The 25,676-nt window shown below is 38.8% G+C and overlaps 1 protein-coding gene across 2 annotated transcripts in view; it reads left to right on the top strand.

The window, feature by feature from the left end:
* Window positions 1-13,323: 13,323 nt before the first annotated feature.
* The window catches only part of LOC149084048 (nose resistant to fluoxetine protein 6-like), a 29,345-nt gene continuing 16,992 nt past the window's right edge, over window positions 13,324-25,676 (top strand). The window contains exons 1-6 of one of the 2 annotated variants that reach the window (XM_089234386.1): window positions 13,324-13,844; window positions 21,717-21,943; window positions 22,988-23,102; window positions 23,206-23,293; window positions 23,654-23,766; window positions 24,044-24,217. In XM_089234386.1, coding sequence (XP_089090512.1) covers window positions 13,553-13,844; window positions 21,717-21,943; window positions 22,988-23,102; window positions 23,206-23,293; window positions 23,654-23,766; window positions 24,044-24,217 — 1,009 coding nt within the window. In that variant the 5' untranslated portion in view covers window positions 13,324-13,552. Of the gene's footprint in view, window positions 13,845-18,995; window positions 19,332-21,716; window positions 21,944-22,987; window positions 23,103-23,205; window positions 23,294-23,653; window positions 23,767-24,043; window positions 24,218-25,676 lie in introns of those variants that run through there. The other variant, XM_089234387.1, reaches the window with a different exon arrangement.

The raw sequence follows: 25,676 nt of genomic DNA, 5'->3' as shown, positions 1-25,676 counted from the left end.
CAGTCAACACTCGTTATAACGACCGCGCCTCACAGCAATAGTTCCATAACAATGACCGATAGAATAAGTCCCAAATGCTTTCATATAAGAAATATCCTGCATTTGTACACTCGGATATAAGGACCACCAATATAACGTTTTTTTTCGATGGAAAACGATCGTTATAACGAGCATCGACTGTACAAAACTAATTTTACATTAGGCGGGAAAATAATCTTTTTCCTTCCCCCCCCCTACTCTTTTTTTTTCTTTTTTTTCAAACCGAACACAACTCAGGTCTATCGCCATAGGCAATTTACTACCTAGTGAGTTGTGCCGGAATTGTAAGTGTGTGTACCTAACAGTCTGAGTGCGTATCTAGTGTTGTGTGTATGATTTTTCAGTGCTGCCATCTATATCTCAGAAGTGAAGTAAGTGATGTGTAGTGACTGAATATGTGTACTGTTTGTAGGCCTGTTGCTCTCTGTGGCGAGACTTTTTAACGGGGAGATCGGCTCGCATTTGCGCTTCGAAGTTGGGAACCACAGAAAACCAACTTCAGCCGACCACCACCCCTACTCTGATTGATCAGGGGTGCGGCAATAGCGAGTAAAATTGCGGGTTTGCGTTAGGAGCGCGCGTTCGTTGTCTTGATCGAAGTCGTCCATCCGATTTAATTTCGATGGTTTTGGATGATATTTGTAATTGTTTTCGCCTGTGTTCTTGTGTGTGTGCGAATCAAGGGGGATTATTTCCGTGAGATTCATTGAAAAATACTGTCTGTTTTGTGAACATCGTGGCTACATGTGGTTCAATGGGAAAGGATCGGTAATATTTTAATTGTTACTAGCAATCTATTAGGGCCACTAGTACTATGTGAAAAATATATATACATACAATCGGCCAAATTTTAATTGTCAAAGTGTGGAATATTATATACATCACCAATAATGTCCTATTTTATGACAAGATTTAAATAAATACATATGATATATTTGTTTTAAATATATAGAAAAGTAAATATAAGTAAAGTATAGAAATAATAAGTAAATATAGAAAAGTTTAAATATATTGAAAAGTTATTTGAATAATTGTAAGGTGTTAATATAATTAGACTGGATTAGCGTATACCATTTTTTCAATGTAAAAGAATTGAATCTTTTGTGTTGCTGAGTTATACTGTGAATTTTAATAATACGTACTACAATTTTTTTTTTTCAATTTATGTCATATACTGATTTTTTACGAAAATATGTAATCTTCTAGTTCGTAATAGCATGTGTATTGCAGTGCACATAAAATATATGTTAATATCTAATACTGTAAGTTATAATGCATAAATTGACTGAAATATAACTTGTATCACAGTTTTCTTCGATCTCGTGGAAAGTTGGGTGACTGACGGACTGATTTGCTTTTGTGTATTTCAGCTGACTCGATGCGTGTATAGGCTTTCTTTTTTTATGTTGAAAGATTAAATGATTTTCGGACTCATATGATGATATGTGAATGTGTATCTACAATGTGATAGTTACGATGTAAAAATAAAACCTCAGGGTGTCAAAGTGTGTGTTCGGACCCATTGATTGCCATGGTTGTGAATTTTTGAAGGTATTGGACGCCATTACTTTGTGCATCGTGGTTCTTCCACTTTCGAATCTATATCGATAATGAGAATTTCATCATATTTAGGCCATATTGTTGTGTATTGTGCGGGACAATGTGTTTAGCCCATATTATCGTACGGGACAATATATTTTCCGGGTCAGTTTTTTTTTTTTCTTCTTGCGACCGGCACGATATGCCCCCCGTTGAACGAGTGTTAATACTGATAATCGTCTCAACGAAAAACTTGTTTCCGCCGCCCCTCAAGATAGTAAACTACGGGCTTTTTATTAAGTGAAGTGATTGTGAATGTGTGTTATGACAGATACCGAATTAATGCTCTATGAGAGTGTACTATTGTATTAAATATTTTCGATAAACGACTTTGCTTCATAAATAAAGGTGCTACCAAAGATTCGTGTCCGTGACCTGTTTTTTTACTGTGATCTATTGCGTATCATAATGATTCCCCCCACTGCCTCAAAATTCTTCTTCTAACTCTGCAGATGACAGTGTTGAAGTTCCCATTGCCCAGTGGAGACGCAAGTCTAGTACCTTAGATCGTATGCAAATCAGCGTAACATCCGGGACTGCTTGGACCAGTATCGCAAAGATTATCTTGGCATTTTGGACTTGGAGAAGCACCGATAGTATGAGCGATTTCAATGAAATTACCGTCTCCTCACCTTCGGACTCGTCTAACTTCAATCAATTAGGTCTTTCGCTGCGCATCATTAGAGAGAACACTAGTGTCACACAGGGGGATGTGTCCGCAAAGTCTGATCTTGACTGGACACCTGTAAACGATTGCTCCGAGATAAAACAAGCCGACATTCAAAAAGAAACCCCTGGTACAAATGTTGGAGTTAGAGTTGGATGTGTTTATGTGCATTATAAAAACACAGGAGCTGATTGAAAAGAATAGATTGAAAAGGAGCAACTAACAAGGCTTAGTGATCATAGCACTGTATTTAGAGCCGAAATTACAGCGATATCACAGGCAGTACAATATACTCATGAAAATCACCTTCAAAATGTGCAAATTTTTAGGGATTCGAAATCGGCACTACAAGCGCTAGCAAACCCTAACTAACAATTATAACGAAATTCATCGTACGATACAAAATCTGGCAACGATAAATAATATCAAATTTCATTGGATCAAAGCGCATAATAATAACAATAAAAGAAATGACTATGCAGATAATAAAACTAAAGAGGCAACAAAAAAGGAACAAATCGACATTAAAACTAAAATCAATGAAATACAACTTAAAAATGCAATAAAAAAAATATACAGGATGAATGGCAGAAGCTGTGAAAGGGAGATTTACACACTCAATAATAGCGGAGGTTAAAACAACCAACATCTATGGAGACTTCTACATAAACCAATTGTTAACTCAACATGAGGCACTGGTAGTCTATCAGGCAAGGTTCCACGGACGAGACTCATTATGTATCTTCTGCAAGAAGGAGGCTAGCGACGCTCAACATATAGTATATAGATGTGAAGCATGGCACAAAGACAGAAAAGAATGCAATTTTAGCGATCACAACATAAAAATCTTAACATTGGTGAAAAATGAGAAAATAGCTAATTTCTTAAAATCCATCATGCAAAAAAGCGTGGAATATTATATACATCACCAATAATGTCCTATTTTAAGGTTTAAATTAATACATAATATATATGATATATTTGTTTTAAATATATAGATATTATTGAAAAAGTTGAATAATTGTAAGGTGTTAATACAACATTGTATATAAGTGCATTTGATGAATACGGAAAGGATTTTCTGATTTAGACTGGATTAGCGTATACCATTTTTTCAATGTAAAGTTCTCACTTGAATCTTTTGTGTTGCTGAGTTATACTGTGAATTTTAATAATACGTTCTACAATTTTTCTCAGTTTATGTCATATACTGATTTTTTACGAAAATATGTAATATTCTAGTTCGTAATAGCACGTGTATTGCAGTGCACATAAAATATATGTTAATATCTAATACTGTAAGTTATAATCCATAAATTGACTGAAATATAACTTGTATCACAGTTTTCTTCATTCTCGTGGAAAGTTGGGTGACTGACGGACTGATTTGCTTTTGTGTATTTCAGCTGACTCGATGTGTGTATAGGTTTTCTTTTTTTTGTTAAAAGATTAAATGATTTTCGGACTCATATGATGACATGTGAATGTGTATCTACAATGTGATAGTTACAATGTAAAATATAATACTTAGGTAAAGTAATTTTTATAAAACCTCAGGGACACTAAATTGCTGCTCGCGAGTTTTTAATGGTTGCTCCCTGGGGTAAGATGTAACTTGTTGTTGCTGTGTTGTTTGTTTTTTTTTTTTTTGTGGAGAAAAATAAATGCTCCCTTCGGAGAACCCCGTATGGCGAACTATGTTTGCCGGGCCGGGGGTTAGTATCTCTTATCAAACTTACCAAGACGATTGGTATGTATGCATATTAACGATTTATCACATTTACCGTAACATATGGACCATCAGGGGAAAAGAAAACCGCAATTTACAAAAAAAAAAAAATTCAATATTTGACCACCAGGTGAAAAACGTGCCGCTTTTTTTTATTGCAGTTTTCTTTTTTTCCCCCATGGTCCATATAACGTATTCACCAAGTTTCAACGAAATACGTCAACCAGAACAGGAGCTACATAGGTCTGAATAGTGTCAGTTTAATTATAACCATAACCACTCTGTATAGTGTTTGTTAGCGACATCTATCGTTGACTTATACAGCTATTTCCTTTCCTAAATGAATTTTTCATTCTTCTGACCCCACTTGTACAAACTATTACTTTTTTTTTATCACCGTTAGTTTCTTTTTAATTAGTTTTAAAATATTAAAGAACTTTTGATTCACTCTGTATATTTATTTTACGATAACTGCTTATAAGTAAAAAGAAAAATATTTAAAAAATATACTCCATCAATGTAAAAACTCCGTTTACTCAAGCTCCTCCAATAAGGGGAGAGAGAGGTATAGACGTGTGAGGCTTCGGATGATGATGATGATGATGATGATGTCAATTCATGTAAACGAATATACGTTATGACTGTCGGCTCCGTCATTGATGTTCAGGGTGGGGACAATGCACCCACGTATCTCCGCCTACGAGAAGCAGTGGTGGAGAAGATAAGGGCCTCATTCTCGGTACTTTGAAGCCAGACCAGAATCAAAGTTTCACTCCCAGCTCCCTAGAGGCTGACTGTGGGATTACAGACGGCCTATGAAGAAGGGAAAAATTGTTGTGTTAACCTGCGGATCTTCACAGATGGCTCCAAGAACTCCGACGGCGTGGCCTCTGCATTCGTGGCATTCCGCAACCATGTCCGAGTACAAGACTGGAGCTCCCGACTCAACAATTTCAACTCGATCTTCCAAGCCGAGATCTTTGCCATTCTCCAAGCGGTCCGCTTCGCTTCATCATGCTCTGAACCTTCTATGATCTTCACTGACAGCCTCTCTTCCCTCCACGCCATATCAAACCCGTTCAACCGAACCCAACTGGTGAACGACACTCGCAATACCCTCCTCCTGCACCCACGCATACGCCTTTCATGGATTAAAGCCCACCAAGGATTTAAAGGCAACGAGGAGGCCGACACCCTAGCAAAAAGCGCCACGACAGCCACTTCTGCCATCACTCTCCCGCTGCCAGCTTCGCACGCGAAGTCACATTTTGCTACGCTGGTCTTCCGCAGGTGGCAACTCATATGGAATGCGGAGGAGACTTCCACCAACGTTAACCTCATTGTCCCAACGGTCTCACGTGGTCGGGAGGTGTGGTCAAGGACGAAAATCATCTTTTACACGGAACATGGTCCCTTCCCGACGTACTTGAAGAGGTTTAAGGCCTCGAATAACCACTTCTGCGCCTGCGGGGGAATCGGCGATCCCCATCACTACGTTTCCATATGTACCCTTACGGAATCGTACCACTCCTTCTTCTTGGGAGACTGGAGCGTGCACCAATATGCATGGAAACGACGTATGATGCGCAGCCCCTTCAACTACAGCAAAATTGCTGCACTAATTAACTTCTTGGAAGCTTTTTCGCACCTTCTACGTCAAGATACCATGTCTGACCCCCCGTCTAGCGACTCTGACAGCGGAAATACGGATGATCTTGACCCGCCAGTTACCAGATCACGCTCCACCGGTCAACATTTTATGCTGGTGTAATCCGAAACCCCTCAACGAGATGCGATACTACCAACTCACCCACTCACCACACCCAGGGCTTGTGTAAGCTCCCTGATGTCGACGCCGTAACTATAGGATCACATGTGTATTATCGTGTGTATATAGTGTGTATTATAGGATCTCCTGTACATTTTGTATATTTGTATACTGTTCTTTCTTGCACTTTTTTTTTTTTTCACTTTTTTTTTTCATCATTTTGGAAATCTGCACAGCACGGGCACTCTGCTTCGCTCAATCTTTTTTTTTTTCTGTAACCGTCGTAGAGGGACGGCGCGGTGTCCCCCCTTGGTAAAACTTGGCTCTCCAGCTTCCTGGATGGGAGCGCTCTCTAGCAACGGCTAGATGGGAGCCATCACTCTCTGGCAGACGGCCAGCAGAGATGCTCCCCGGTGCAGACGGCCCGGGTGGGAGCCTAGGTCTGGACACCAAGCTCCCTCGAAAGCGGACGCGCTGCTCTGTCACCTTTCCTTTTCTCACATATATCTATCCAAGAATCTTGGACTCGTGATGGGACAGTATTGTCTTCCACGGTTGTGTCCATTCTGTATGGCTCTTGCAGTCAGATTTTCTTTTACTCAATAAACGGTCTCCGGCGCGTCTCCAATACGTTAGAGGTTCGCACGAATATTAACGTGGAGGCGCGTCTGGTCTTTCTGTGTTAACCTGCGAGTGTGTGTGTTTTGTGTAAAAAAGGAGAAAAATTGGCAAATTCGGGAGAAATGGTCCTGGTCGGTCATTGCATAAAGAAATTTTTGCCCGGGGATTAAGTCGTAATTAAAAAAATGCCACCACAACACTTCTATCTAAGGAGAGAACAGTTTAACATACAATAGTAATTGTACAGTGGTCATGTACATGCGTACGCGATTTTTATAACAAGCTCAGTCAAAACATCAATAGAGAAGTCCAAGAAAAATTAACTTAAATAGTTCACCAGTCAACAAACAAACATGTTATCAGATGTTCACAAAAATATTGCAGGTCACACAAATACACATCAAACCAGCCCAGTCCGCCAGGGTGGATTTTTTTTAAAGTTTTGATATAAATGCGATTAAATAGGTGCCAAGATAAGAGATAAATGGAGGTTAAGATAGGTGCCAAGAACGTGTATCAAAAAGAGTTATATATAATGAGTAGTGAGTAAATAGGTGCAATAAGATAAATAGGTGCCAAAATATAAGAATTAAAAAAAAAATTATTTTTGTTTATATACACAAGTATTACCTTTCATTCCCCCAATGGAGATGAAAGATTTGTTGAGGTCTACGATAGGCCTTTTTTCTTGCTGAAATTCGTGGAGTCGGGGCACGGTCATAATCAATAATGTCCCGTATATATTGGTATTCAGAGTTTGTCATGTTGTCAAATTGAGTTTTGTTAAGTTCTTTAATGTATGTGAAAATATGTGGAATTCCCAGGTCCTTTTGAATATTTTCGTTCCTAACAAACCATGGCGCGTTCACGAATCTCCTGAAAATTCTATTCTGTCCACGTTGAAGGATTTTGATATTATTTTTGCTTACGTGCGCCCATGCTGGTGAAGCATAAATAAATGTTGGGCGAAGAATGAATTGATTTAAAAATTAGGATTTTATTTTTCATAGAAAGTTTTGCTTGAGGAAAGGTAATTTTATTTAGTGCACCCATGATATTGTTAACTTTGTTAAGTGCATTTTTAATGTGGGTGTGTAAAAGGACAAAGTTTTGTCCAGGATGCAGCCGAGAAATTTGACTTGCAAAACGGGACTGAGTGAAGTATTATTGATGGGAATTCTTCTATTCAGGGATACATTTCTATAGTGTGTAAACCAAGCAAACTTACATTTGTCTTGGTTAAGAACAATATCTGAGTCAGTACACCATTCTGTTATGTCATCAATCGTTTCTTGTAAATTGTTGATTGCTTGCACAGCATTTCTATTTCCACACAGCATCATCAGTAAATAAGGCTAATATTCCATTAGAAGGTGCTGGGGTATCATTTATATATATAGTGAGAAAAGCTGTGAACCCAACACACTTCCCTGAGGAACCGATGCTCGAATAGTTTTTATTTATGAAGTTTTTTCGCCAATTTTAACCTCAAATGTCCGTCCTTTGAAGCAACGGTAACTTAAGCCGGGTTTTTCTAGGAGCAGGTTTCTACAACATTTGCAACGTGAAAACAATGATTGGTCAAAAGAACTTGAATTTCAGGTTTTTAACCAATCAGCATTTTCACAGCACAGAAGTTCTACTCCTAGGAAAACTCGGCTTTAGGCTTCTTGATCGATCGTTTGGGGAGGGAGGGAATAAAACATGCCCATATCTCTGGGCTCGTCGTTGCCGAAACAAGAGGATTTCAAAAGGCGGCGAGATATCTCGTAATTGCCGCCGTACAGAGTCGTGACGTGAAATCACGTCGGTATAGTGTGTTTCGGTCTTAACCCATTAAAGACGACTTTGATTTTTAGAAAAGGAAAAAAAACACTGAGTGGCAAAGAAAAAAATTGAAATTTCGAATGGCAAATTTTCTTACCAACCCGCGTCAATGGGTTAAGTCAGCACCTCCTACAGATAGAAGGCCCCCGCAGTCTGCTTGTGACGTCAGTAAGTAGTCCATTTTCCCTCAGAATATTCAGGGGGAAAAAATTCCCTGCTCGTGCCAGTACCGTCGTTGTGAGGAAAAGAAATGACCGGGCTCAGAATTGGCGATTTCTACGCCTGAAGTCCAATCATTATGCGGTATTTGTGAGCCAATCAGGAAGATTCTACGCCGAAATAAGAAGAAACGAAATAGGATGCTGTGTTTCAAAATGTGGTAAACTTGCTGGATAGTCTGAAGGACGTTTATGGCAACCCATGTGGAGGCCTTCTATCTCTAGGAGGTGCTGGTTAAGTACAGTAGCTGGATGGCGGAATAATGCCACTGGTAAAGGATGGCTGACGTTGCAGCTGACAAACGATAAGTATGGACCAGAAGTTTAGGCACTAAAAATTGTAAAAATAGGCAAGCAAAAAGTATTAAAAATGTAAACAAAAAGGCGCTTAAAATAGGCAAGCAAAAAAAAAAAAACACTTAAAATGCAGTCAATCGGTTTACGAACTGCTCGGTTTGCGAACAATTCGGTTTAGGAACAACGAAAACTTATTTGGTTTACGAATAAGTTTTAAATTTGTTAATACGTTTTAAATGGTTATAATGCTGAAAAAACAAAAATTACAAAATCTGAAACTCATGAGCAGAACAACATTGATAGGGTTGATTATTTAAGCTTTGAGACCCGCATAAAAAATTATAAAGTGAATGAAAATGTTTTCTCGGAGAAAAATGTGAATATATTATACGAAATATTTATTGATATCATCTACAAACACCGTTGTTTCTGGATGAAAAGTATTAAAAATAATAAAAATGGAAAGAAAAATGAATGGATAACGGTTGAACTAAAAAAAATGATTGATATTAAAGAGAAATTATATAAAAAATTCAAGCGAAACGCACATAATCAAGAAGCCAGGTTAGAATACAAAAATTATGAAAAAATGCTGAAAAAAAAGATTAGATATACCAAAGAGGAATATTTTTACAATAAATTTAATGCTTGTGGAAACGATACAAAAAAGCAATGGAAAATCATTAACAACCTAATAAATAAAAATGAGAAAATAATAAAGATACCCACTGATGAAGATCTCGGTATTGTGGTAGAAAAAATGAATGACTATTTTATTAATGTAGTCAGCAATGAATCAAATGAGACAGATACTGATAACGATCATTGTCCAATTCAAATGTCTTATAACCAAATTAATTCTATGGTTTTTACTCCAGTGGAAGAAAAATATGTTAAATACATAGTTATGAAATCAAATAATAACAAAGCAATTGGGTACGATGGCATTAATGCTAGAATGCTAAAAATAGTCTGTAAACATCATCTGCGGTTCATAACACATATAATCAATACTTCAATTACTGAAGGTACTTTTATTGAAAAACTTAAATATGCCATTGTTAGACCTATTCACAAAACTGGAAATATTAATAATTATAATAATTATCGCCCAATATCGATACTTCCAATTATGTCTAAAGTCATAGAACGGGTTATGAAAATGAAAATTATGGATTTCCTCAACTCTAACTCTTACTTTGCAAAAAACCAATTTGGATTTCTTGAAAATAAAAACACAGAAATGGCAGTTCTAAAACTCACTGAATACATTTACAAGAATGTCAATAACAATAAAAAAACCCTTGCTGTTTTTTTGGATTTACGTAAAGCATTTGACAGCGTTGACAATAAAATACTTCTGGACAAAATTAATAAGGCTGGTATAAGAGGAAAAATACACGACTGGTTTAAAAGCTACTTAACGAACAGAAAACAGGCAATTAAAATTAAAAATGAAATAGGATCTTTTAAGCAAATAGTAAGCGGTGTCCCACAAGGATCGGTACTCGGAGCGATACTCTTTTTGATTTATGTAAATGATATACAACACCTACAAATGAATGGAAATATTATTAGTTATGCAGATGACACAGTGCTCTTCATTTCCGATAATGATAACCTAAACCTTAAATATAAAGCTGAAAATGATATGACAATAATTTCACAATGGCTAAAATATAATAAATTGACCCTTAATTTAAATAAAACTAAATTTATGCATTTTTAATTATATAATAACAGAAATATAGAACCAATAACAATACAATATCATGTAGGTCACTGCTCACGCAATGAGTGTCGCTGTACTGAAATTAAGGAGTCCGATGAAATAAACTATCTTGGAATCGTTTTTAATAAAAACCTTAAATGGAAAACTCAAGCGGTGACAGTAAGCAATAAACTAAAATACATCAATACCAGGATTTACTGCTTGAAAAATATTATATCCCCTAAATTTCTTCGTACTATTTACTTCGCATGGATTTTACCAGTCATACAATATGGTATATCGGTATGGGGCGGTGATTATGACTCAAATATAAATATAATAAGAAACACTCTGAGAAAAGTTGTGAATAATGTATCTGAAAAAATAAATATAATCCAAGACTGTCACAATGATTATAGATTTAACATCAATAAACTCTATCTTTACAAAATATTATTCTTTATTCAGAAAAATCCCGATTGGTTCAGAATTAAACACCAGCAGAGACAAACAAGACAACACGGAATTCAATACGCCATAATTAAACCAAACAAAACCATAATACAAAAACAATTCATATACATAGCACCTAAAGAATATAATAGATTGAATAACGAAATAAAGGCGGAAAAATCACTGCACGGATTCAGAAAACTACTCATAAACAAAATCAACACAATTGAATATTAATCCCATATACATGCATCTTTTTTTCTCTCTTTACGAATGTAATGTGAGGACAATATTATATTTTACTTATATACACCATTGGTCTGTTGTCAACCCCAATATATACTACACTATCAATATGCCCTGGACGGATTATGTAATCCCTTGGGCTAATATATAAATGGTAATATATATGTTTTTTTTTGTATATTGCGTCTGTATTATATGTTGTAATATGTGTGTGTGTAATAAATTTCAAATTTCAAATAACGAAAAATTATTCAGTTTACGAACTAGTCTTGGCTTACGAACACACGGAAGGGACTGAATCTCGAGTGAAAAATGTTTCAAAAGTCTGTGGTTATGTGGTAATTTTTTTGTGTTTTATATTTGAGAGCAGAGTTGATTGAATTTGATTTCATCTAAGTGATGTTAACGCCCCCCCCCCCCTCCGAATACGACTCCTGTTATTCATGGGTCAGCAGGACATTTCAAACTTCAAGAAGCCCTACTACACCAGGGAACGTTTTCAAAAATGTTTCATAATAGTTTTTGTCATAAAGCTAACACTCTCAATGACTTCTAAAAAAACATTGTTTTAATATTCGCCATTGCAAATTGCGTATTACATTAGCTATCATTGCTTAGCATCAATTTTTTTCCGACCTATGAATTTGGCTTGGGGGGGGATATGATATTGTGCCCGTATTGTGTTGCGGGTAGAGATTCTGAGGGCTTTGATAATGGAATTACAGATGATATTAATGAAACCAGATATTGCGCGAGAGCGTCGTTGTGATTTCGTCTCTTTCATACCGTGGTAATTTTTTCAGTAACTTATCATTTATAATGATTTTCGTTTGTTTCCACGTTATGCACCGGAGCTGCTGGAAAAATTCGCACTAGAGAACTTCGGGGGTGCCAGGGACGGATTGATTCATTTCACATTCATGCTTATGGGGGAAAATGCTTCGGTTTACGAATAACGCGGCTTACGAATTGACTTCGGAATGAACTTAGGAAGTTCGTAAACCGAGGATTGACTGCACTTAAAATAGGCAAGTAAAAGGTAATAAAAATGCTTAAAATAGGCACCGGAAAAATGCATTTATGGAAAAAAGGGGGAAAAATAACTAAAACCTATACATATAGTATTTAGGGACAGGAAACTGAATAAAACGTTTGCTGCACTTGTTTTGTGTATGCTTTCAATAGGGGCCGTTCAAGTATTACGGCAGCAAAATTTCGTCGGCTATGCCGGGGCCTTTGTGATGTTCATTTTTTTCCCTTCTCACCACGAAAAAGTCAAGTAAAAATTACATTAGGAAAAGGTCAGAAGGAAAAAATCACGAAAGCCCCAGCTCTGCCCCCTACCTCCTACGCATCTGGATCGCTTAAGTGACCCGTGGCACAATTCCAGAGCATTTAAGCGGCCCGTGGCACATTTTCAGATCACTCAAGTAGGACCGTGGCACATTCACAGATCACTCAAGTAGGCCCGTGGCACATTCACAGATCACTTAAGTGACCCGTGACAAAGTTCCAGAACACTTAAGCGATCCGGGACACATTCAGAGACCCCTTGAGTGACATGTGGCACAGTTTTGGAGCTTTTAAGCGTCCCCCAGTGCGGTTCTACATCACTCAATTCACCCGCGACCCATTCCCAGATTACTTAAGTGATCCGCGGCATAATTACGGATCATTTAAGTGATGCGTGACACCGTTCCCGAGCAATTAATCGGCCCGCGACACATGTCCAGATCACTTGAATCGAAACATTTAGGGCCGTATTCACCGACATGGTTTAAACTGTAGTCACACAATTTTTTGGAAAAGAAATCAACATAGATTGGTTAAAAACCTGAATTTAACCAGTCTGTGTCGATCGCTTATCCAAAAAATTGTGACTACACTTTAAACCATGTCGGTGAATACGGCCCTTAGAGATCACTAAAGTGCCTCAGTAGGGGACGTATCAATAGGTAGAATGTTAGTTCAGCTGCCCGCAAACTAGCGAAAGGTTTTTCTCGTTTTTGGCACACAGAGCAAGATGCGATTAAGAATATTTCAATCTCACCTTGGTTGATTCAAAGATCACGATCAATCCTTGTTCAATCAGGGCTTTTTTTGGCTTTCAAAATCTCCTTTGATTTTCTCTCCACCGGTTGAAAAACCATAATAGTCACGTCTTCACAAAAAAATAGTGGGATTTAACATTTTTTAACCTCCTATATTAAGGATATCGAATTGTTTCCGATCACTTTTTTGTTTTTCCGTAAACCGCTAACACGTTGTAGAGTTTGAACTGATACAATCGTTTCCTCGTTAATGTTAATTTTTTGATAATATATAACCAATTAATACTAACAAGTTAATTGAAATTAACAAAAATTAATAAAACAAAATGGTGATCGATAATAACGTTGGAAAGTGTTTGATCGTTGCGATGATGTTAGCGTTCGTGGACTGTGAGAAAAGCGAGTTCGATCCGGGTAATATCCATTTCGGGACTAAAATCAACTGGACTTGGCCCATGATCGAGGCTGCCATCAAATATTACTCGGATTCCTTCGTGGCCGGGAACCTCCTGAATCTGAGGAGTTTCGCGAGGAACGCCAGTTTGACTCCACCATGCGAGGAGGCCATCTTCAAGGTGTTTTTCGCTCTCAGGAAATCTCAAGATTGGGTCATCGAAAGTGAGTACGGCCTAAAATATGATATTTATCAGTGTGAAATGTAATGAAATTTTTATTGCATTGCATAATGAAAAGTGCCTGAAATCCGTCCATCCCCCAATTTGCATGTAGAGCTGCTATCTCGCGAAAGTGCCAGAAAACTTCAGAACTATTCAATTGACTACTTGCAGTGATGCAGTTGTTTCGTCTCTTCCTTTACGCTTTAATTAAAATAAAAAAAAAATAGTTCAGTAGGACCTCTCGATAACGGACACCAATGGGACCAAAACGTTTGTCCGCTAATGAGGAGGTTAGATAAACAGTAGAACCTCCTTTATACGACTTTCACATGTGTACGACAGTCGGCTTCGGTCGCGATTTTACACATAGTAGCATATAGGTGCTACTATGTGTAAAAGCGATACATGACAGTTATGCATAATCATCAATCGTTCTCGATAAAACAAGTTTGACTAAATTTCTCTACATTTATCACTTTTACCGGTGATTATGCATAATTTCTAAATAAAGTTGGATAGTCTGAAAAACATAAACAGCGAAAAGGTTACAATTTTTTTTTTATTAAACCAATTATTTTTACCCATACATGATACGTGCCCTGCACATATATGTTGCAATAAGGCCGGGATCACACTATAAAAGTTTATAAACGTGCTTTTATAAAACTTGGAAATACAACAAATAAACAGATCGGTTGCATTTGCTCAAATGCAATCGATTAGCATACCATGCATGCTGAATGCATGAATACATCAGTTTAGTGGATGTATTTTTCAAGTTTTAAAAAAGACCTTTTACAAAACTTTTAGTGTAATCCCGGCCTTAGTGAGCAAAATATGAGAAAATATATGAGCAAATATATGCATGTACGAGCGCAAATATACGTATAAAATAAGCGTGAGAATAAATGTTCATATAACTTAATGTTCTTAAGTCAGCCACCTCGTTGGGCAATTTACCTGTTGTGGCGTTGTATTTGTATTATCAATTGTGTTGGGTAGTACGCGTATCATGTGCAAACAAATCCAACACCACCATTCGGAATCAGCATGCTGGACCACATTTATGCTCAGTTAATCAAATAATTGACGGATTATAATATTTACCAATACGAGCTTGGGATTATACGTAATCACCGTTGAATATGATAAATTATCGATTTATGAACAAAAATTTACAAATTTGAGTTTGGAAAAAAAATTAGAGTTCGCCTGATTTTTACTGTCCACCAAACCAGAACATGGCTCCCACTCTGTCCCAAAGATGATTTTACTGTCCGCTATCTCGAGGAGCGATATACATTTAAAGCCCTATTCTACGGGACCCGGGGATCAGAAAAGTGTCCGCTAACGGGGAATGAGCGTTAAGGAAGGTTTCACTGTTTCTGTTATAACTTGTTACAGCGCGAAATCAACTTTGAACAATTATGTTTGCGCTATACTTAAGTTTTTTTTGTTTTTAAAGTTGGCGATAAATCACTGCTTGAATATTGCGTTTGCATAATCGTCATAGTCTGTAATCGTTGAGTCAGGAGCAGTAACAATTCTTGATGCAGCTGAATCGATAAATCGGGGCCCTCCGAGTATCGGCGGGAAACTCGTGATGTATAATTCTTGTGATGTACATACATATTGTTTTCCTGACTAAAATTCATTTTGATTGATGTATGGTCACTTGTGACCTTTTTTGCACTGTGTTTAACACTTCATGGGAAAAAAAAACCTAATTATGTAAATAAATGAGCAATATAAATATAACTAATTACATATACAGTAAAACCTCCCAACAACGGCTACTAACGGGGCCGTGAAAATGTGGCCGTAATTGGGGAACGGCGATTTTTTGTTCTGAAGAGAAAACTGAAATTTGCGACCTAATATAACACGTAAAATGATCCGTTCTGTAATTGATTACGATAATTATACAATTAATTATATTAGAATGAGTATATTGATAATGTTACACTTGGAAAATCGATGTGTTTCGTGGATCGGCACCGGTCTGCGGACTAACAGTTAAATACTGTTCAAGATCAATGTTATATGGGAAATCGATACACCTTATTAACAAACACACTCAGACAAGGACCCTCTCTGAACCGTTTCTTAACGGGGGGGGGGGGGGGGCTCCTCCCTTCACCCAGGAGTTGATAAAAATCAAGTCTATTGGGATTCAAAACGCGATTTTTTTTGTATCAAGGATAGAGCGGGGCCGTCTTAACAGCATCATAAGCTCTCTGTGAAAGTGGTTTTTCAATTTACGTACTTGCTCTCAAAAATTGTAACTTGCTGTATCACGAGATGCCCCCCCCCCCTGGGCTCCGTGTGTTAAGGCGGTACTGGAGTACAGCCCGGTCTCTCTTGTAGCTGGAAATTCATAAATAAATTTCGGTATATGTATAAATTCAGTTATTATGCATAACCGTAAGTTTTATAAATTTCATTGAATTTATCTTCTGTACTGGTGATTATGCATGCTACCCAGGTTTACGGAAACTTTTCCCCCGGCATTTCGTGCCTATCATTTCGCACGCCCTAACCGTATGAATGACGTAGTGAGTGACCAAGTGTTACCGAGTGCGTGTCCATTCCCTTGATCATTCATATAGTTATTCACTCAACCATGCACTCGTACTCACATGATCGCTCGCTCGTCACTAACTCATGGTCGTTCGCTAATTCATATTTACTCAACCATACACTCACTCACTTATTCAAACGGCCATTCATTTGGTCATCCGTATGGTCACTCATCCACACTTGATCGCATACTCACTTGGTCACTCATACAGTCACTTACTCATGCGATCATTCATCCACTTATATAGTCACTCATACAGTCAGTCGCACACTCACTTGGTCCCTCAGACTCACCCATTTATATGGTCAATCGAACGGTCACTAACCCAATCAGTTGGTCACTCAGTCATTGCACCTGCCCTGATCGTATGAGTGACTATGTCCCTGGCGAAATGTCGGACGCGAAATTTTGGTATCCCTGATATCCGAACGTTGTTGGTAAACATGAGTCGCCATACACACCCGACCCGACCGAAGTCATACGTAAAAACTGATTATCGTCATCGCGACCGTAGTTTCGGTCTAGCCCTAAACACAATCTATACTTTAGATTATAACTTAGGGGGCCGTTCAAGTATAACGTCAGCACATTTATAGCCATTTTTGAGCCCCCCCCCCCTTGTCAGTGAAATTCGGCAGCACTGCCCCCACCTCCTAACGCGCATTGGGATCAGAGACGTACGCCGGGGGCTTGCCCCCCTCCCCAGACGCTCCAAAAAATTTTTTGGTAAAAAATGATAATTTCTTATCAAAATAGCTTTAGGCCTATATATTGCTATAATAAATTTCTGTTGATTTCAATGCTATGTGAAGGCTGAGAACTCAATTTCTTTTTAAGAAATTCATGGCGACTCACCATCTAACCCATACACGCTAAACCCGTGGCCCTCGGGTTTATCTGATGTGGCCCGCTACCTCAAACCGAATTCTGCAAAAATGAACTAAGAGGCACATTTACAGATCGCTTAATTGACCCGTGGCACATTTTCAGATCATTCAAGTATATTCCCATGGCACATACATTCACAGATCACTTAAGTGACCCCGCGACACAGTTCCAGAACACTTAAGCGGTCCGTGGTATATTGAGATCCCTTGAGTGACATAGTTTTAGAGCACTTAAGCGGTCCCCAGTTCTGCACCAATCGGGTTACCCACGTCACATTCCCAGATTACTTAAGTGATCCGCGGTATAATTACGGATCACTTGAGTGGCACAATTCCAGAGCAATTAAGCGGTCCTCGACACATTTCTAGAGCACTTGAGCGAGCCGGACAAATTTCCAGATCACTCGAAGGACCTGCGGAACGTTTACAGATCACTAGAGTGGCTCTATAGAGGACTTATCAATAGAATGATTGTTAGTTCAGGTTCCCCAGAAACTAGGGAAAGGCTTTATTCGTTTTTGGCATTCCTAGTGAAGGTGCCATTAGGAATATTTCATTTTTATAAAGGGTGATTGATGACGTAAGCGTCATTTAACAATCTCTTGTCAAGTCAGCAAACCCGAACCCCCCCCCCCCCCCCATCGGTGCCGACATAATACTTGAATGACCCCATAAAGCAACTTGGTCCAGTCTTGACCAGTATAAACTCAAAAAATAATTATCAAATTTGTAAATGATAAATTGCCCCCCCCCCCATTATCATGAGTTGTTATTTAGATAAGTATGAACCGGATATAATGAACTCTGATGTAACGAATATTTCCGAACATTCCCCGGAATAACTCCTACAATTAACTCCTATTCGTCGAGTTCTGAAAGTGCACCTCGATATAACGAACTCCTACTCAACAAGTATTGTGATCATACCTCGATCTAATGAACTTCTATTTAACAAATTTTACGATTGTACATCAATATAACTCGATTTAATCTGAAATTACGAAATTTAATTAATCATGATTTTAATAGCTAAATCATGAAATTAATGAAAAGGGAGTTCGTTATATCGGGGTTCTGATTATATCAAGCCCTCCTGCATGGGGAATGTTTTTTCATATTTATCTCAAGGTCACCAATTACACTAGAGCAGGGGTTCTCAAACTGAGTGCGCTGTGGCTAATCTTTGTCGAGGTGCCTCGGGGTGGTGGCCCCGACAGTGCCGTCTTAAGGGATGGGCCCACCCGGGGGCCTCAAGCGAAGAAGAGGTCCACAAAAATGAGATCTGGTTGAAGTTTTCAAGAATTTGCCTCGTAGGATCTCAGAAAAATCACTTGGCCCGGAGCCCATGATGCTCTTAAGATGGCCCTGGGCCCCGACAAAGGTTTTTGAATAGATCCTTTGTTAAACTGCTCTAGAGCGTTCCCCCAATATGTGGGCGGTCCCACCAAGATGAGAAAGTTTTCGGAAGTGACTTTCGCGTGACCAAATACGTGCTCGGAAGCCACTGAATCAGAGCACTCGTGAATACTAATTATGAATTCTCATAACAAGCAGCTTACAGCAAGTCATTGATTGCCTTGGCAACATGAGTGACCACATCAAGTTCAGTGACCCTCGACCACCACTGGGAAGGGGGAAAAAGAGTGCCTCGTCTTCGATTGTCTCAAGACATTTTTGATTGCGACCCCTTTGTGGTCACTGGCTACCACTTATCGATCGCATGTATTTTCGGATTAATCCAGGATGACACGAGTGTTTTGGGTGACGTGTCTGACACTTGTTGGATGTGGCAAAGTGGTGTCGGCCGATGTAGGTCCCGACATAACTAGAGAACCGACCCATCGCGTCAACTGGAAAAACTTCATCGAGGCCATCAATTTCCGTGCCAAGCCGATCCTCCGACAGATAATTCCGGTCTTGTTCAATCGCGTGAGTGAATCCCGCGTCTCGAAACTATGCGAACAGTATCTACTGTGGTATTTGACTGGTATACAGAAGTTAGAGCCATGGTCAGTGAAAAGTATGCAAATTTTGTCTATTTTTTCATGTTTTAAAACTGTTTCAGATCTTATTCTCGTGCTACGTTGGCTTCCCTTCGATCGTGAATGGAGAGAAAATGGCCTGTTTTCATCATGATTCAGTGATTAAAGGTCACTATTCTGACTTGACTTGTAACCACGTCAAGTCAGATGGCGTGGGTTAATATCAGACATTATATGGTGTACACACTGGTCTGATGCAGGGCCGTGTTAGAGCATCATGGGCCCCCGGACAAAGTGATTTTCCTGAGCCCCTTACCTGGAAAATTCTCGAAAAATTTACCTATTTCTCGTTTTTCTGAGGCCACCTTGCCGTGCGTTAAGACGACACTGGTCTGATGTTTTAAGAGATGCATTAAGGCCGAAACATACTTGTCACGTCACGTCAGAGAATTTGTGAATTCTTTTAGTCAGTGTTCTTCAAATGCTGGTCCGCGAAACATTTTGCCGCTGAGTAATTTTAGATTTCGCCCATTTAGTTATTTTTTGTCTATCCGCAAATTATTTCTCCTATTTGGTTTTGCTGGACGGCAAATTTTTTCCTATTTTTGCTAATTTCTTATTCATGGAATTTTTTTTTTTCCTTAAAATTATTTCACCAATTTAATTTTTTTTTGCCTTTTTTTTCAAATTATTTCTCCTATTTATTTTTCACCGGTCGGCAAATGGAATTCGCAGGACATTCATTTTTCTGCCTTTCCCAAAACTTCCTGACATTTATTTTTTGCCGGTCTGCAAATTATTTTTCTTGCTGACGTGATTTTTTTTTTTACTTATTTTTTTGCTTTGCCCGTGAATTATTATTATTATTTTTTTTTTTTTTGGTTTCCTCAATTTCTACCATCTGTTCATTTTTTGCTGGACCGCAAATTGTTTCTCCTATTTATTGTTTTTTTTTTTCGTCTGCGAATTTTCTCTTATGTTCAGCATTCGTTTTTTCAAATTATCTCACATTTATTTTTTGCTGGTCTGCAAATTATTTCCCTATTTGTTTTTGCTGGCCCGTGAATCATTCCTCCCATTTTTTACTAATCGGAAAATTATTTCCATTATTTAAGGCATTCGTGGACTTTTTTTTGTTGATTCTCCAGAATATTTCTCCCATTTATGTCGGTACATAAATTATTTTTCCTATTGGTTTTTTACCGGTCCAAAAAGTATTTTTCCAATGTGTTTTTGTTCGCTGGTCCACAAAGTATTTATGACATTCATTTTTTGTTTTCAAATTATATCTCCCATTTATTTTTTGCTGGTCTAAATTTTTCATGTTTTTGCTGCCCTGCAAATCATTCCTATTTTTTGCTGGTCTGTAAATTCTCCTATTTATAGCATTCGTGTTTTTATTTTTCGTTGGTTTTCAGAATATTTCTCCCATTTATGTCGATACACAAATTACTTCTATTTGTTTTTTACCGGTCAGAAAATTATCTCTTCACGACAGTTTTTTTTTGTTGCTGGATGTCGGATTATTTCTAGTTTTCCGCTGGTCCGAAAAGTAGGCTATCCTATGTGTTATTTTTCGCTGGTCCACAAAGTATGTCTTATTTACGACGTTTATTTTTTGCCTTTCTCCATTTTTTTTATTTTTCGCTGGCCATAAAATCATTTCTCGTATCTATTTTTTACTGGTCAACGAATTATTTACGGCATTCATTCTTTGCTAGCCCTCGGATTATTTCGCCTATTTATTATTTGCCGGCTTTTTTCCCCCCATCATTGCCCAGTTCTTTGACCACCTGCTGTTATCTCTTCGTTGAGACAGCAGCTGGCCATGTTCTGGTGAGGTGGTGGTGGTCCGCAAATTATTTCTCTTTTTTACGGTATTTATTTTTGGCCTTTCTTCACCCATTTGTTTGCCTTCAAATCATTTCTGCTATTTATTTGTTTTTTTTTGCTGGTCCGCAAATTATTTCTCCCATTTGTTTTCTTTTGCCCAACCGTAAATTATTTATTTCTTGCTGGCCCACAAACATGCACATTTAATGGTTTTGCCGCTGTGAGCTATACGAATTTTGCTACCCATTCTAGTCTACTTTCAAACTTTGGGTGTCACTTTTTATACGTGCTCGAAAAACTATGTGTCGCTTTTTTGCTCACTCACTGACCTTGCTGCCTGGGCAGAGGTGGATTTATTGAGGGTTATACAAAAATTTCTCCACCCTGATTTCCCCAAATTCACCGCCCCTCTGAACTTGCGGCCCTGGGCTATAGCCCGCTATGCCCTCCCGCCACTTTATACGAATCCTTTCTCTTATTTCCGCCGGTCCACGAAATCGTTCAACTATTTTCACCGGTCCGTAGTTGTGGAAAGGTTGAAAAACACTATTTTCAATGATTTTTACATGTAGATGCTCTTTATCTTTCAGTGTTCGATGCCACCGGGAAGATTCCAAGTGGAATATTGAGAGGAACCGTCTTGGATTTCGGATCGTTCGAGGAATGCCTGAACTTGCGGGTCAACGCCAGCAGGTACGAGGAGCTCTTCAGGGGCAAATACTGTATGGTGGGGTACCACAGTCCGCTGTTCTCTCCCTTGACGAAGCCCTCCGAGATATTCACTTACGTTGAAGCCCATGGAAAGCCTCCTGATTGGGTAAGTATAACTGTATTATGCTGTTTATTGGATTTTTGGAATGGCGTACTTTTTATTTTACGACTAAAATGTTCGTGAGTGACTTTGCTTTGAAATAAAATGCATTTGAGTGTCTGGGTGTAACCAGAGGCGTACGCAGGAAAAATTAGAATTTCCGTGGAAAAAATGAAGTATCGAAAGAAAATGCCGTTTATGTGCTATATTAACAACTTTCTGTTAACTTGAATGTTCTTTGCAGGCTGGGAACTCAAAATTTCTCGAGATTTGTGGGCCCCTCAAGACTTTTGTGTTCCCCCCCCCCCCACAAAGGTCGATCCTGTGTACTCCCCTAGGTGTAATACTAATTATTAGCTCGGTTCAAAGTTAGAACAGATTCGTACTACAATTGATGCTGCTTTAGTGATTTTTTCCGTCCGTGGTAAAAGAATCGAGGACGACAAAGTGGTTAACGTACACCCTAGGATTTCTAAGTAATGGTCGCGCCCATTTAGGAGAATCTTGACGTGAAATTTAGTGACGCCGGAAGTCTTCAAACGAAAATTTTGGTGCAGAGATTCTGCAAGGGATGAATTTGACCCTGCTGGGATTCAGTAAGGGGGAAAAGGTTTGGAGCCTGGGTATCAGAAATATATATAGGCTGAAATGAGTTGGATTGGAATGACTTTCAACAGGTTGCATAACCACATTTTTGTCGATCAAAATCCAATTATCATCGACATAATACGTGAAGTTAAATCTGAAGACACTAGCTTATGAAGTAATTGAAATCACACGGGCACATGCCCCCTCGGCCTTAAAAATTGACCCCTACGTCATATCTAGACAAGTTTTTTTCCCACTATCATACTTCCCACCTTCATACTACTTTGTCATTAACAAATGATCGTCCTGAATGAGACTACCAATCACCTATTCTTTTGGTCAGAGGCGTACGCGTTTTCTCCACCTATTCTTTGGTCATAGCTAATTCTGTCCTTGGAATTACATAAATATCTACATAGTGTGTCTTGGATAATATCTACCTTGTAAATTTCCCATCTCCAGATCTTGGATCCAATGAAGAAAGCTGGGAATTACATGAGGCACGTGGGATTCTGGTTCGGCACATGCGTGCCTTCGACGTGCACCGAAAGCGATGTTGAAAAAGTCGCTAATGCAAGTATGTCTCGATACTACATTTTATTGGCAACCGCAAATATTTCACTAGTTGATCATTTTGTCAAATGTGTACTTGCTCATACTTGAATATTTTTCGATTCCAGTTTCTGCGCCTTTCGGTTTCGAGGCGACTGTTGCTGACTGTCAAGTTGATAAGACACGGCAATGGGAAGACCACGAGATTGTCTCCGTGTAAGTCGACTGTCATTTGTATTTTCACTTGCAGGCAAGTTTTCTTGTCAGTAGTTTTGCCAGGGAATTTTTTGTGACAAATCTTCTTGCTGCTTGTCGACGTCCTGCAGGCAGTGGCGTCAGAGCCGAGGGTGCATGCAGTAGTAGGTGCTCGAAAATCCAAGGAAAATTGTGGCGCACTAGTCGGAGCAACCCCAGAATCAATTCAGAAATCGGAATCGCTTATACAATGATCAAGTCGAGCACCTACAGGTCTGAAGCACTTCCGGCAGGCAGGTTTTCTTGTCGATACTGTGGTTTTTTTTTTTGCGGGCTTTTCTTATACATCTAATATGGTTTTTTTTCAATTACAATTTTTAGTACGATTCTCGGGGTGATTGGCGTCTTCACACTCGTGGGGACATTAGTTGATATCATCAGCAGAAACGCCGTTGGCAGTGTGGATGCCGCAACAAAGATTTTCACCCAAGAGAGTAAGTAAAAGAGGGAGTATCCAAGAGAGTATCTTAAGTTATTATCCACCTAAGAAAGTATCTTAAGTTATTATCCACCTAAGAAAGTATCTTAAAACTTCATAATTTCCCTTCGCAGTGTGTAAAATTTTTAGTACCCCCCCCCCCCCCCTCTCTTAGGAAAACTTGGTGGCTTCTCAGCGAGGCGTGTTTTGATAAGCCTTAGCCTCTGATTTGAATATTATTCGATTTCGTGGCGTGTATGTATTACGGTTTTTGTCTCAATATTTTATTTAAGGCTGGGCTCTTAGGTGCTGCAGGTTATTCTCTGCGTATTCGAACACCGAAAAGATGCTGAAATCCAACCAGGGTTCCTTGGCTCTCTTCAATGGCATCAGGTTCTTCTCAGCGACTTGGATCATCCTCGGCCACACTTATTTCTACGAGAACCGATGGCAGTTCATCAAGTACCGTACGTATCAAGTACCTGTTACATGCAGGGTGATCGATCAGGAAGTCGTGCAATTGGAGTATAAAAATATTTTTTTTACAAAAATACTGAAATGTTTAGAATGTGGACCCTCTTTTTCTTGGACGCACGCACGCACGAATAACTTTTCCCGAATTTGAGGACACTTTCCCAATACGAACTCTCATTTTTTTTAATGTCATTCTCAATAGTTCACTTTGAGTTCATTAATAGTGCATGGATTGTTCACATAAACATGTGCTTTTAGGTGGCCCCAAAGAAAGAAATCCGGTGGTACCACACATACAAATATATATATATACCGGGTTTGTGTGTGGAGGCCAGAGAGTTAAGCTGATGAGATGGTCAGCAAAAAACTGAGAAATGACGTCTTATTTGACGTATGTCAGGTTGTTCTATCCTGCTGGAACCAGGAAAAATGCTAATCCTCTTCCAGCAACGCAATAAACTGCTTGATTATGTCAATTTAGACAGTTCCATCCATAGTCTGTTCGAAAAATATTGGGCCCCACTATTTTTCGACGTGACATAGCGTGTACCGAACATCAAATTTTCATGAATGCAGCGGATTCCGGTCCATGTAGATTTCCTGTGGTTCGTATTCACATGTTTTGGCTATTGACATATCCAGAGAGATGAAACCAAGCTTCATCCGTAAAAAAAAAAACCACTCGGTCAAGTAAACTTACTCCATCAATGTCAATGAATGACCAAAGCCACTGACAGTAGCGTAACCGCTTAAGCTGATCAGGCGCTTTCGATTCCTGAACAACGTGAACACGACATGTACGAAGATGTAACTTCTTCAGTGCCCTTTGTACGTTTCCGTACGATAAACGTGATTGTGCGATGCGAATTGTATCACTTTGCTGACGACTGCAGCATCTTATTCTTAACTTCTTCGTTCACTTTCGCAAGACAAAACAAAAGGACGACCACTTCGTTTCTTATGGTGAATTCTTCCAGTATCTCGAAATTGGGTTATCAACAGCGACTTATTCACGGGGGGGGGGGGGCCGACGGAAAATGTTAAGAATGAGTGGCTAAGAAAATTGGTATATAATGGGAGGAGGGCGGCAAAATTTTATAACCCCAAATCCACCTCTGCCCGGAGAGCGAGAGACTAGGTCAGTGAGTGTACAAGAGTATGCAAGCATGTGAATGACCAAGGGACGGACTTCGAGACACGGATATAGTCGAATCTCGTTTTAACGAATACCTCTCTAATCCCCCAGATAACTTTACGTAGAAACAATGCAATAGCCTAGAATTCCTTTTTATAACAAAATTTCGTTATAACGAAGTCATTTCTCCGGGCTCTTGGAGTTCGTTGTAACGGGATTCGACTGTATTTACAGGCGGGGGCTTAGCGGGTTATAGCACAGGGCAGCGAATTCGAGGAATGAGTGGTCAAGAAAATTAAACTAGAAGGGCGACAAGA

Source organism: Pholcus phalangioides, unplaced genomic scaffold, assembly GCF_987345545.1.
Source record: "Pholcus phalangioides strain wild (caught in Gottingen) unplaced genomic scaffold, Ppha-v1.0 ptg000008l_1, whole genome shotgun sequence".
NCBI lineage: Eukaryota > Metazoa > Arthropoda > Arachnida > Araneae > Pholcidae > Pholcus > Pholcus phalangioides.
This window is presented reverse-complemented; position numbering and strand designations above follow the sequence as displayed.